Below are 13,550 nucleotides of genomic sequence, written 5' to 3'. Positions count from 1 at the left end.
TTTTTTTGAGACAAAGTCTCATTCTGTCACCCAGGCTGGAGTGGGGAGTAGCACGATCTTGGCTCATTGCAACCTCTGCCTCCTGGGTTCAGGCGATTCTCATGCCTCAGCTTCCAGAGTAGCTAGGATTACAGGTGTGCACCACCACACCTGGCTAATTTTTGTATTTTCAATAGAGACGGGGTTTCACCATGTTGGCCAGGCTGGTCTCAAACTCCTGCCCTCAGGTGATCCACCCGCCTTGGCCTCCCAACGTACTGGGATTACAGGTGTGAGCCACTGCACCCAGCCAGAATGTTGGATTTTGTCAATTTTTTGGCATCTTATTGAGATGTCATGTTTCTTTTGTATTCTATTAGTATCTATCCCAGGAACCTTGTTTTTTGGTTTTGTTTTGTTTTTCAGATGGAGTTTTGTTCTTGTTGCCCAGGATGAAGTGTAGTGGTGTGATCTTGGCTCACTGCAACCTCTACCTCCCAGGTTCAAGCAACTCCCCTGCCTCGGTCTCCCAAGTAGCTGGGATTACAGGTGTCCACCACTATGTCCAGCTAATTTTTTGTACTTTCAGTAGAGATGGGGTTTCACCATGTTGGTCAGGCTGGTCTCGAACTCCTGATCTCAGGTGATCCAACCGCCTCGGCCTCCCAAAGTGCTGGGATTACAGGTGTGAGCCACCGCGCCTGGCCAATCCTAGGAATCTTTATTGTTCCTGGGATATCCCACAGGGCCACAATGTATAATTCTTCCTATATGTTGCTGAGTTCAGGTGGTAACTATTTTGTTGAGGATTTTTGCACCCATGCCATATTGTCTATAATTTTTTTGTACTGTCTTCTGGTATTGGTATCAGAGTAATACTGGCCACATAAAATGGATGGAAAGTGTTCCCTCTTCTGTTTTCTAGAAGACATTGTAAAGAATTGCTATTAATTGTTCTTAAAATGTTTGGTAGAATTCTGCAGTGATTCCACCTGGGCCTGGGATTTTCTTTGTGAGTAGTTTTTTTGATAACTACTTTAATCCCTTTACTTTGATATCAGTCTATTCAGACTGTCTATTTCTTCTTAAGTCAGTTGTTTCAACAGTTGGTATCTTTCTAGGAATTTGTCCATTTCATCTAAGTTATCTGACTTTTTTTTTTTTTGAGGCAGGGTCTCACCCTGTTGCCCAGGCTGGAGTGCAGTGGTGCAATCACAGCTCACTGTAACCTCCACCTCCCAAGCTCAGGTGATCCTCCCACTTCAGCCTCTCGAGTAGCTGGGACTACAGGTGTGCACCACCATGAGTGCCTAATTTTTCTATTTTTTTGTAAGAGACGGTGTTTCACCATGTTGCCCAGGCTGGTCTTGAACTCCTGAGAACAAGCAATCCACCCACCTCGGCCTCCCAAAGTGCTAGGATTACAGTCATGAGCCACCAAGCCCAGCTGATTTGTTGATATACAGTTGTTCATAATATTCCTTTATAATCATTTTTATTTATTTTTTTAAGACAGGGTCTTGCTCTGTTGTCCAGGCTGGTATGTACTGGCACAAACATGGCTCCCTGCAGCCTTGATCTCCCGGGCTCAAGTGATCCTCCTGCCTCAGCCTCCTAAGTAGCTAGGACCACAGGCTCATGCTACCACACCCGGCTAATTTTTTATGTTTACTAGAAATAAGGTCTCACTATGTTGTCCACGCTGGTACTGAACTCCTGCACTCAAGCAATCCTCCCACCTCAGCTTACCAAAGTGTTGGGATTATAGGTGTGAGTCACCACGCCCAGCCCATTTTTATTTCTTAAGGGACTGTAGTAATGCTCCTTTCTTTCACTTCTGATTTTAGTCATTTCAGTCTTCTCTTTTTTTCTTCTCTCTCTCTCTCATCTATCTAAAGATCTATCAATGTTGTCGATTTTTTCAAAGAACCATCTTTTGGTTTCACTGATATCCTCTATTGTTTCTCTATTCTCTATTTCATAATTTCTGCTATAATCTTTATTTCCTTCTTTCTGCTTGCTTCAAGACACTAGAAGAGGAAGAACAAACTAAAACTGAAGCAAGCAGAAAGAAGGAAATAACAAAGATTATAGCAGAAATTATGAAACAGAGAACAGAAAAACCACCAACTATAATGGAATGAAACTGGAAATCAAGAGTAGGAAACATTTGGGAAATTCACAAATACCGAAAATTAAACACCACACTTCTAAATAAATAATGAAATAAATAAAATATCAAAAGCGAATTCAGAAAATACTTTCAAATGAATGAAAATGAAAATACAGCATACTAAAACTCATGATATGCAGTCAAAGCATGCTTAGAGGGAAATTTATAGCTGTAAAATGCCCATAGTTTCAAAGATCTCATATCAATAACCTAAGGAGCTATGACTACAGGTGCATGCCACCATGCCCAGCTAAAGGCTGGATTCTTCTAGTGAAGTTTATTTCTCTATATTTACAGTGTTCAGCCTCTAATGTGTTTCCTCTGGAACAGGCAGCTTCGGTAGGCCTACAGTTAGTTACTTTGGGATCACAGTGTTTTTGCTAGGACTTTCTCCCTCCCGTTTACTGACCATATCCAGCTGTTAAACTCCACTAATTGCTGGCTGATTGCCCTTTTGTTTTGAACAATGCCCTGGGGCACAAATTGGTCTACAAACAATACAATCAAATTCTGGTTCCTTTGAAGAAATATTTTTTGCCATCAGTGTTTTTTTGTTTTATTTTTGTTTTTATTTAAGACAGGGTCTCCCTGTGTTGCCTATGCTGGCCTCCAACTCCTAGGCTCAAGCCATCCTCCTGCCTGAGTAGCTAGAATTACAGATGTGCACCCAGCCAGTGATTTATTTTTATTCTAACCCCAGAAAAGGTCTTTCTAAATTAATTCATTGGTTCTCTCCTGCAAACTAGCAAACCTACCATTTGGCCTGTTTCATGAATCTCTTCTCAAATGCCCTTTACCACAATCTCCACAACCTCTTTCTTTTTCTTTTTTCTTTTCCCTCTACTCTTCTTGAGAGTACAATCAGGTTTGAACTTCACTCCCTGTTTCAAATGAAGTCAGTTCCTTTGGGAAGAAATTAGGAGCTGTTTTACGGTTTGTTTTTCTCCGCAGGTAAAATCTCAGAGTTAGGGCTCTGGAGCTGGGGTTGGGGACAATAGTAAACTTCTCTGAGTGACACACTCCCACTCTAGGAACTGACAGTTTAGTGGATGGAGAGCGAGGGGGAGGACAGCAGCCTGGGGTCCTCTCAGCTTGCCTCTCCTAGCAGCTTGAAACCACTGTCTTAAGACCCAGGGCAAGAGTGATCTGGGTCCTAGTATTCTCGGCATACCTGATCAAGTTCCACAAGTGGGGGCTGAGTAGAAGAAGAGGCCCCCATCTCTTAACTGCACTTCTCCAGGACTCAGCAATAGGCAGCTGGGGGCAGAATGAGAAATGCTGATGTCCAGATCCTCCTGGGAAGAAAGCTGCTATTCAGATGCTGGAGAGAATTAAGGAGAAGCGACAAATAAAAATTACAGGAGACCACTGTTTTCTAATAAACTTCTGCACTAGGCACCAACAGACCAAACTTAACATCAAAATGGAGTCACTCATGCTAAAGTTCCAAACCGAAAACTAGGTTGTTATCTGACCTGAGAAATCAGGAGAAAGAGGTAACAGCCAATTTCCCAAACAGCCCAGTCTAAAATCTTTAATTGGCACAATGATAAAGTTCCTCTGCTTTAATCCTTAAAAAAAAAGGTAGCCTGAAGTAACCTGATGTTAAGTAATTAGTTAATTTTCTATTATTCTGTTTAAAAGTAAGCAATACACTGTTCAGACTTCTTAACCCCTTCTGTCTATAAGCCAAACTCTTCTGCTCAGCTTACTGAAACACTTATTCTATGAAATGAAATGTTGCCCAATTGTAGAATTGCAAATAAAGCCAACTGGGATCATCAAACTAAACTTGTAATTTTGTATTTTGACAGGAGGAAGCCCTGTGTTCTTGGCTGCAGTAGTCTGGACAGGAACTTTCACACTGCTGACCAGACTTTGTTTCTTACTGAATTTGCACAGATGCTCTTGAATAATGTTCCTTCATTTTCTGTTTTACCCTTAGGATGATTTCCTGAGACTTTACATGACTGGGTTTTGTTTTCTTTAATAGTTTTCACTTGTTTCAGCAAGCAAGGCAAGAAAGCAGAGCTCCTCACACCTTTATACCAGAAGTTGATCTCCCATTCATTCTCTCACATGAAGGCGTAAGGAAGCCCTGTGCTAGAGCTCTATATGTGCGAAACTATAACACAAATATTCTAGATCTTACCTTTTACAGACCTAGAAACTGCGTACCAGAATCATCTAGTAATTTGCTCTAAGTAAAAGTGCAAATATAGGTGACAGAGATCTGATTCAAACCTAGGTCTAAATACATCAAAAGCCCAGGTTTTCTTGAATAAGCCCCTTTCATCTTTTTTACACAGACACTTTTAAAAATCAGAGCTCATGAGACAGTTCTATCCCTGTGCGGGCTCAATAATTTCTTTAGGTAATACACTATTTTCTTCCTCATCTGGATCTTTTATAATAATATTACTTAATAGTATCAATAACATTTCAAATTCTATTGTTATATATTATACAATATGTTATAATACATAATTATAGATTAGTGCAAAAGTAATTGTGGGTTTTGCCATTACTTTCAATAACAAAAGCCACAACTACTTTTGCACCAACCTAAAATATTTTGTTTTTAAAGTAATATTATCAGAAGTGGTATTCTGTTTGTTCATCCCTTAAGGTACATTCACAGGAAGTCCATGACCAAGAAACTTATCTCTCTAATACTGCTTCCTGCTGGGTGCAGTGGCTCATGCCTATAATCCCAACACTTTGGGAGGCCAAGGCAGAAGGATTGCTAGAGCCCAGGAGTTCAAAACCAGCCTGGGCAACATAATGAAACCTAATCGCTATAAAAATTTAAAATTTAGCCTGGCATTGTGGTGTACACCTATAGTACCAGCTACTTGGGAGGCTAAAGCAGGAGGATCACTTGAGCCCAGGAAGCTGGGGGTGCACTGAGCTGTGATCCCATTACTGCACTTCATCTGGACAACAGAGCAAGACCCCAGCTCAAAAAAGAATACATACATACATACATACATAAAATCTACTTTCTTAAAGAGTAAGGTAGATTGATGTGCCCTGTGTTTGGGTCTTTTTTATTACAAACATTAAGATGACATTGTCAGGCTTCTGAGCCAAAGCTAAACCATCATATCCCCTATGACCTGCATGTACACATCCAGATGGCCGGTTCCTGCCTTAACTGATGGCATTACCTTGTGAAATTCCTTTTCCTGGCTCATCCTGGCTCAGAAGCTCCCCCACTGATCACCTTGTGACCCCCCACCCCAGCCCACCAGAGAACAACCCCCTTTGACTGTAATTTTCCTTTACCTACCCAAATCCTATAAAACAGCCCCACCCCATCTCCCTTGGCTGACTCTCTTTTCGGACTCAGTCCACCTGCACTCAGGTGAAATAAACAGCCTTGTTACTCACACAAAGCCTGTTTGGTGGTCTCCTCACACGGACGCCAGTGACAGACATGATCTTTTTTCTCCCCAAATTACCATTGGTTCTCCACCAATAAATATCTTTCTATGAGTTAAAATACCTAACAGGCAGCTCAAGGATTTGGAAGATGTTTGACTTTTTATAGAATAAAACTTGTAAATAGGTATCTTCCAGCCTGAGCAATATAGTGAGACCCCCACCCCCTCCCCGTCCCTACTAAAAATTTAAAAATTAGCCAGGTGTGGTAGTGCACACCTATAGTATCAGTTACTCAGATGGCTGAGGCAGGAGGATCGCTTGAGCCCAGGCAGCAGTGAGCTAGGATTGCACCACTGTATTCCAGCCTGGGCAACAGAGCGACACCTTGTCCAAAGAAAAAACATTATCTAGATACTGAAAGTTTTCTATTTGCCTTTGTGTACATTTGTGATCTTAATTAAGGCAGGTTTATCATAACGTGCCTGGAATGTCAGACCATAGTATAGTCTCCCAATAACATGACTGCTATTTCTCTCTCTCCAGATATTCTCTCTTGTGCTTTCATTTTCTGTTTCATAAATTTCCATATAACCATGCCCTCCCTCCAGGGCATAGCCTTCCCTGATCTCCAAAAGTTAACCAAACTGCCATCTGCACTACTGTTCTCTACTATACAGAGTTTACAGTTTCCATTCTCATCTTCAAAGTAATATGTTGATTTCCCTGTCTGTTTTCCACCAGATTTCTCCACAGAAAGGAAAACCAGTGTCTTAATTGAGTCAGCATCTCCAAGGCACATGACTGGCATATAATTATCATACATACTGAAAGCCTACTATACCTTCTTGACAAACAACGTTATCCTTCCAATCTTGTAATGCTTTCATTTCTTTAAAATAAAGTATCCCCTCCTATACTATATTGAGTATAAATTTCATTCTATCACCATTAGCTTTAACATTAACTAGCCAATTAAATATAAAATTAAGAAATAACGATACCTCTTTTAAAAAGGACTAGCACTTATCCTAAAGATACTTTGATACAAAAACATACTAGATCGCTAGAGAAACTTTAAAACACACACACACACACACACACACACACATATCCATGCCGCCACAACTGAGTAGTCATTAATAAGAAGATTCCATTTTAAAAGTGATTCTATGCTTTTAAATACATTTTTTCAGCATGCAGGAAGGAGCAAATGTTTAAAATAAAAATTAAAAAACAAATTTTAAATTAGTAAGTGCTCATATTGATAAATTTTTTAAAAAATAAGGAAATTAGACAAATAAGGTATATAAAGAAACTTTTTTCTGTAGTTGCCAAAAGAAAAAAAAAAAGACACATCAATTTCGCTTTGGAAGTTTACCCTTTAACTCTACTTGGCTCCATTTATCACTGTTATAAAAAAAACTTTTAATCAGTTTTTACCACCTTAAAAATCAGATTTGTCAGTAACAAAGTTTCTTGCTTATTTCTGACGTTGTGCTGAAGCTAAGTGTGAGAGGCAGAACCCCCAAAATTACAAGAATCATTGAGGGGAATGGTGAACACATAGTAAATAATATAGTTACACCTTATATTTAAACAAAGTTTAAGGAACGCGCTGGGGTGAGACTGTTTGCTTTCAGTGGCTCTTTCTTACACAACAGAGACCCACATACTTGTGTGAGTTCTGTCGCACTTGGTAACCTCAGTGAGAACCTGCAAACTGGAAAGACCCTAAGTCCCACGTTCAGAAAGGATGCTTGTTTTCGGAGATCTTTAATCTCAACTGTCAGCGCCTGACTGAAATAAACAAAACACCTTTGCTAAGGAAACAAATGTGTTGAAGGGATTTTACCAGATTAATCGAAACAAAATGACTTGGTTGATAGAAAATGACAGGACTGAAGAACAGCATCAAGTGACAAAGGCACTGACCAGCTATTAGAGTGTGCTCAACAGCTGTTTAAAGAATGCAATAAGTGTACTTACCAAATATTTCCCCTCCACTAGCATATTCTGTCACCAGATAAATCATCCGTTCTGTCTCCATAACCTGGTGCAAAGGCAGGAAAGTGACAGACAGTGACACAAATGACAGGCTGATATAGGAAGAGAAACTAATGACTCCTCTTTTCTCATTTGAAATATTAATAACCACTACAGATTAAAGAAAATTTAAAATTTTGGGGGAAACAAATATAAATGTTATTAAGAAGAAAGGGAAAATTAGATATTCCTCCAAGTTCTTAAAAGTAGGAAACATTCATTGCTTGAGAGAGATAGTCCTTTTGATGTTCCATGAGGTCTCTGCAATCTCTTAAGTTCCATAAAACTGAGAGGCAAAGAAGTTGTCAAGAACCAAAACTTAAAGTTCAGATTCAACATCAACCATTTGAAGCACAAAAATGCCCCATTAAAAAAAAAAAAAAAAAAGCCTTTGGAGAAAATAATGGGAATCACATTAAGAACTCCACAGAAATCACATATGGCTTTCTTTTTGTAATACAAATGACAACTTTCCTTTCCACTGCCCATTTATTTGTAAAAAAGAGAGCAGTGATTTAAAATACTCAACCTTTTAAAGTAACGCAAGTGATTTGTGTTTTGTATTGGTCCGTTTGTTGCTCCTTTTAAAAATTCATTGTAGTATGTTGTCAGTCCTTTCTTCCTTTTTAGATTTTCCGTCAAACATTTTTAAAAGTAATAATGGCTATGTACACTCATTATGAAACAAAAGACCAAAGGCTTTCCTCTTCCCAGTCTCCTCCATCTCAATCCCCAGAAGAACACTGTTCACTGCTTATTGTATATCTTTCTAGAACAGTGCTGTCCAATAGAAAAATAATACGAACTGCACATGTAATTTTAACTTTTCTAGTAGCCACATTTAAAAAGGAAAAGGTGAAGATAATTCTAATAATATTTTTTATTGACCCCAATATATCCAAAATATTATCATTTCAACAATTATTTTTAAAATTATTAACTTTTAGTTTACACTTAAATTAATTAAACACAATTAAAAATTCAGCTCCAGCCAGGCACAGTGGCTGACGCCTGTAATCCCAGCACTTTGTGAGGCCGAGGTGGGTGGATCACTTGAGGTCAGGAGTTCGAGACCAGCCTGGCCAACATAGTGAAACCCCGTTTCTACTAAAAATACAAAAATTAGCTGGGCGTGGTGGCATATGCCTGTGATCCCAGCTACTTGGGAAGCTGAGGCAGGAGAATCACTTGAACTCAGGAGGCGGAGGCTGCAGTGAGTAGAGATCATGCCACTGCACTCCAGCCTGGGCAACAGAGTGAGACTTCATCTCAAAAATAAATAAATAAATAAATAAATAAATAAATAAAAAATTTTTAAGACCCAGCTGCCAGAAAGCAAAATCAAAGCTTGGAAGAAGCCACTGCTCAAAGCTAGCACTGGACCTACGGAAATTCTCATAGGCTAATCTTGGGGAAGACAGGCATATCTGCAGAATTCGGTTACAAGGGTAATACCTATAAGTCAACGTCTTGAAAAAGGTCAACCTAAGCCCCACAATTATTTAAAGATGATTTATTTTAAAAGGTAAAGTCAAGAAATGTATTGAGTCTATCAGAATAGGAAGGAAGCCGAGGTTAGACACCTATGAGCTCACAGATACAGGTCTTCAGGCAACACCAGGAAGCTTTCATAAGTTTGCTTGTGGGGTAGAACGTAGGCGTTGTTCAACATAATTTAGGCTGATAAATTTCAACAGGTCTGCTCCTGTTGACCTAATTTCATTATGTGAGCAGCTGGTGCCAGGGAAGAGCTCTAATGCTGTCGTTTTAACCACACATATTAACATCACAACATGTTTTCTTTTCCATAAAATTAACAGGCTATGAAAGCTTGCCCGTAGCGCCTTGGGTGTACTTTCTCCACTCTTACACACGGGCCTATGTCTGGGCTAGTAACCATTTACTACAGACTAACAGCAGCAAAATAACTGAGTGGGTGGCCACTTCCTTCAGAACGAAGAGATGGCTGTTCTGGCAGAAAGCAGCAAGTAGAATTGGGCCTATGCAGAGGCAAAGTTTTCGGCTGCCAACACTTTGCAATTTGAGAAGCATCCCGAAGCCCCACCTCTCCCAAAATATCTCTTCCACCAGCCTGCTAAGTCAAGGTCCTCTCCTCCGATTCCGCCTGAAATTCCAGCCATCAGATTTACTGCTTTTGTAGTTAGGCTAGGGAATCATTTTGATGATGGCATAAAATATGCATGTTTCTTGGGAAGACTAAAAAAAAAAAAAAAAAAAAAAACTAAAATAGAAATCTCTCCTCTTGGACAGATCTGGTCTCTTGATCTGGTCTCTTGATTATCAAAATAATTACTACCTTGGAAAACTAAGTCTAGGATCCTATTAGAATAGAAAAGAGGTAGGTTTTGATTGATGCAGGAAGCAATCCTTTGCCATAACAATTTACAACATGATCACAGAAACTAGTATTCAAATAATGCTGTTTAAAAAAACCCTTATATTCATCTCTAAATTTTCACCTCTCTAAATTCTCTTCTTTTTGGACTTCCCATCCTGTTTTAGAATTCTGAACTAAATAAAATAAATTCTCATCATCTTCTGAAATAATCTTTTGTGCAGTTCTTGCTAAGAATGGTATCGAATTTTAAAGAATGAATTAAAAAGACCTACCTGGGTAAGGAAAACTTACTAGTAAACAGCCAGGGGAAACTTGAGGATACTAAGCGCTGAGTGGGTAAACAGAAGGGTAGGAAAGACAGTAGGATTAACATAGAAACAAAAAAAGTCACAGATGTTCACCCACCGACATTTCTTCAAAGGGAGCCATACATACAATATTCTGGGTTCTTTGCAGCTATCTGCTATATACTAATGATCCTACCTGATAGAGCCTGATGATATGGGGGTGGCAAAGCATCTTCATAATTTGAACTTCCCGGAAAATCTTCTTCAAGTTTTCTTCATCGAGCTGGGTCTTATCTATGATCTTGATAGCAACCTGACAACAGAGGGAAAGAATTTACTCTGATGCATTATTAAAAGCAGTTTACTAAGAAAAATTAGGTTCACTTTAAAACATTATGTTCCATAAAATATAAGCTGCCAGTATTTTGTTTACAGAATGTCAGTGAGGAAAATTAATTTACTCTTTTTAAGAAGATAGGAAATGGATTCCTAGCAAGTTGGCTCAAAGGAACAGACTCCAAAAGCTAATGGGTCGTCTGCCATTTCTTAAATTGCTTATATGGTAAAATCCTATGACAAAATACTTCATTACTCCACAGATGTGGTTATGGTCTGGGTCAAAACATGTTTCAGTGCCGAGTGGTGTGTAGGGCCTCTCATTAAGGCAAGAAGCTTTAAAATAAAAGAAATTTTTAAAAAGGCAAGACGCTTATATCATAAGTACATGGTGTCTTACTAAGGTTCTATGAGAACTTTCACAGGGGCTTTTCATGTCTCAACAGGTGCTTGTAGAACTCAACAACAATAATAATAGTAGCAGTGATGGTGGTGGCAGCAGCAGTAGCAGTGGCTACTATATAGGAAATGTTTACTATGGGCCAGGCATAATTCTTAGGGCTCTGCAAGTACTAACTCATTTAAACCTCCTAACATCCACATCATCATTAACCTTGTTTTAGAAATACAGAAACTGAGGCACAGAGATTAAGTAATTAACCCAAGAGTAAGTAATTTATACCTAGTATGTGGCAGATGCAGGATTGAGGCCTAGGTAGCTTGGCTTTAGAATCAAATTGGTAATAATAATGTTATAAGAATCTGAAGATCTTTCTTTAGCATACATGCACTGCGTCATAAAACATATCTTTCCAATGTGCCCCCTTTTAATAAGATACTCATCAGCAAAAACATTTTAATGCAGAATGAAAGACGAAGGACTTTTAAAAATCTACGAAATCTAAACTTCCTCCGTGAAATACTTAAAATATTTATGTTGCTCCAAAATATGTCCATATCTCAGTTTCAATTACCTAATCAGTATGGAAGCAATACTGGTTAGATGAAGAGCCCAGACTAGTCAAACTCTAGTCCTCTCCAAATCTTAACATTCTAAGATTCTATGCACCAGAGAGGTAAAGGGAACATATACAGTACTTACTGAGGGGGAAAAAAAAAAAAAAAAGGAAAACAAAATTTCAAAAGTAAAAATGTTTAGCTCAGAGAAATAAAGACTGTTTGGAGCCATACGTGGCAGATTATTCAGATGTATAAATGACTGGCATAAAAGTAACTTTATTTGAAGTTGCTTCACGTGTTAAAATGAGGACCCATGGGAGAATGGCACAGGGAGATAAATTTCAGCTGTACTTAAACAGCATTCAAGCCATGCCTAATGAGGGAGTGTGATGAAACCAGCTGGGTGTGACTGGAGCTATAAGGATTAATCAGACATAGCCTAAACTTCAAGGAGATCACAGTCTAAAAGGGAAAAAGATGTGTGGAACTGAAAACAATGCAGCATTGGTAGTACGATCAATGGAGCTATGCACCAGATATAATAACAGAACAGAGGATGGTGAATGACCTTCACCTATAGGAGAAAAGGTCGAAAAAGTCTGGGAAAGACTTCACAAAGAAAGCAGAATTTCACTACAGAGAGAACTGGGATAGGCAGAGAAGAAGGTAGAGAATTTAATGAGGATCTCACCAGCTGCCTGGTCTCCTATAAGTCTTGGACCATATAACCCTTGACCACCTCCATTTCTACTTCTCCTCATTACTGCACCCGATCACATACAAGACCTTAACGCCACAACTGGTCTAGCATCTCCTGCTTCTCTCAGGACAGCTCCCAAAACAAAACAAAACGAAACAAAAAATCATGGTACACAATGTCTCTTCCCAGAACAAATAGCTGGGTCTTAGTAGTCATTATTAATAAAATCTTACATGTGAAGGGCACTTGTAGTGTACAGAATGCTTTCATAAATATAACAAGCTTAGAAACTTGCAGACATATCCCCATAGCAGAGGTGCCAAACAGCTGTAATCCCAGCACTTTGGAAGGCCAGGACGGGCAGACTGATTTGAGTCCAGGAGTTCAAGACCAGCATGGGCAACACGGTGAAACTCCATCCCTACTAAAAAATTTTTTAAAAAATTAGCCGAGCATGGTAGCATGTGTCTGTAGTCCTAGCTACTCAGGAGGCTGAGGTGGAAGGACAGTTTGATCCCGGGAGCTGAAGTTGCAGTGAGCTATGATCGTGCCAGCAACGGAATGAGACCTTGTCTCAAAAGAAAAAAAAAGAACTTCCGAACAGGTGCGTTGGAAATGGGTTACAAGCGAAAATGGATCACCTCCAATCTCAACTTTCTGTGCATGCCATGATGTGCAAAAGGTGGGAAGAACTGCCAGGACTTATTTATCTTAATAACAGAGGGCATCAATTGTCTAAGGTCTGTGCCTGAAATCTTCCACCTCTGCCCACCCCCTACTAATTGATGGCATGTACAACGTAACTGGGGAAAGGCGAGTGGCCTTCAAGGTTAACTTACAAAATTTTTGCAGTCTTTCACCTCTAAGAGAGTACTGGATCACAGGGAGTTATATAGCGGGGCCTCCTTGATTCACAAGGCACTCACTCTAAATTTCATTTGTATTCTGAGGCAATAGGACCTTCATAATGGTAAACAGAGATTGTGTGGCTCCCAGTCAGCCACACAATCATGTGGGTAAATAACAATAGAGTGAATTAAATGCATTTCTGACTTACCATATTTTCAACTTACAATGGGTTTACTGGGACATAACCCATCATAAGTCAAGAAATATCTGTACTCACAATAATGCCTTTTGTTGGCTATAATTAACCATAATTTATCACATATTTCCAAATGGCTGAAGGAGATTTGAAATGTTACCAACACAAAGAAATGATAAATGTTTGGGGTAATGGATATCCTAATTACCCTGATTTGATCATTACATGTTGTATCCATGTAGCAAAATATCAAATATACCCCATAAATATGTACAGTAATA

At 39.2% G+C, this 13,550-nt stretch overlaps 1 protein-coding gene across 4 annotated transcripts in view; it reads right to left on the bottom strand.

Moving 5' to 3' along the window:
* Window positions 1-10,543, bottom strand: part of SIK3 (SIK family kinase 3) — a 127,823-nt gene extending 117,280 nt beyond the window's left edge. For 3 of the 4 annotated variants that reach the window (XM_011982060.1, XM_011982067.1, XM_011982076.1), the window contains exons 1-2: window positions 10,425-10,537; window positions 7,526-7,589 (exon numbers count right to left, since the gene is read on the bottom strand). In XM_011982060.1, the coding sequence (XP_011837450.1) occupies window positions 7,526-7,589; window positions 10,425-10,466 (106 nt within the window). In that variant the 5' untranslated portion in view covers window positions 10,467-10,537. Of the gene's footprint in view, window positions 1-3,323; window positions 3,448-7,525; window positions 7,590-10,424 lie in introns of all 4 variants that reach the window. The other variant, XM_011982084.1, reaches the window with a different exon arrangement.
* Window positions 10,544-13,550: the final 3,007 nt, after the last annotated feature.

The sequence above is a fragment of the Mandrillus leucophaeus genome, unplaced genomic scaffold (assembly GCF_000951045.1).
Source record: "Mandrillus leucophaeus isolate KB7577 unplaced genomic scaffold, Mleu.le_1.0 Scaffold1052, whole genome shotgun sequence".
Lineage (NCBI taxonomy): Eukaryota > Metazoa > Chordata > Mammalia > Primates > Cercopithecidae > Mandrillus > Mandrillus leucophaeus.
Note: the sequence above shows the minus strand (reverse complement) of the source record. Positions and strands in the feature narration are given on the sequence as shown.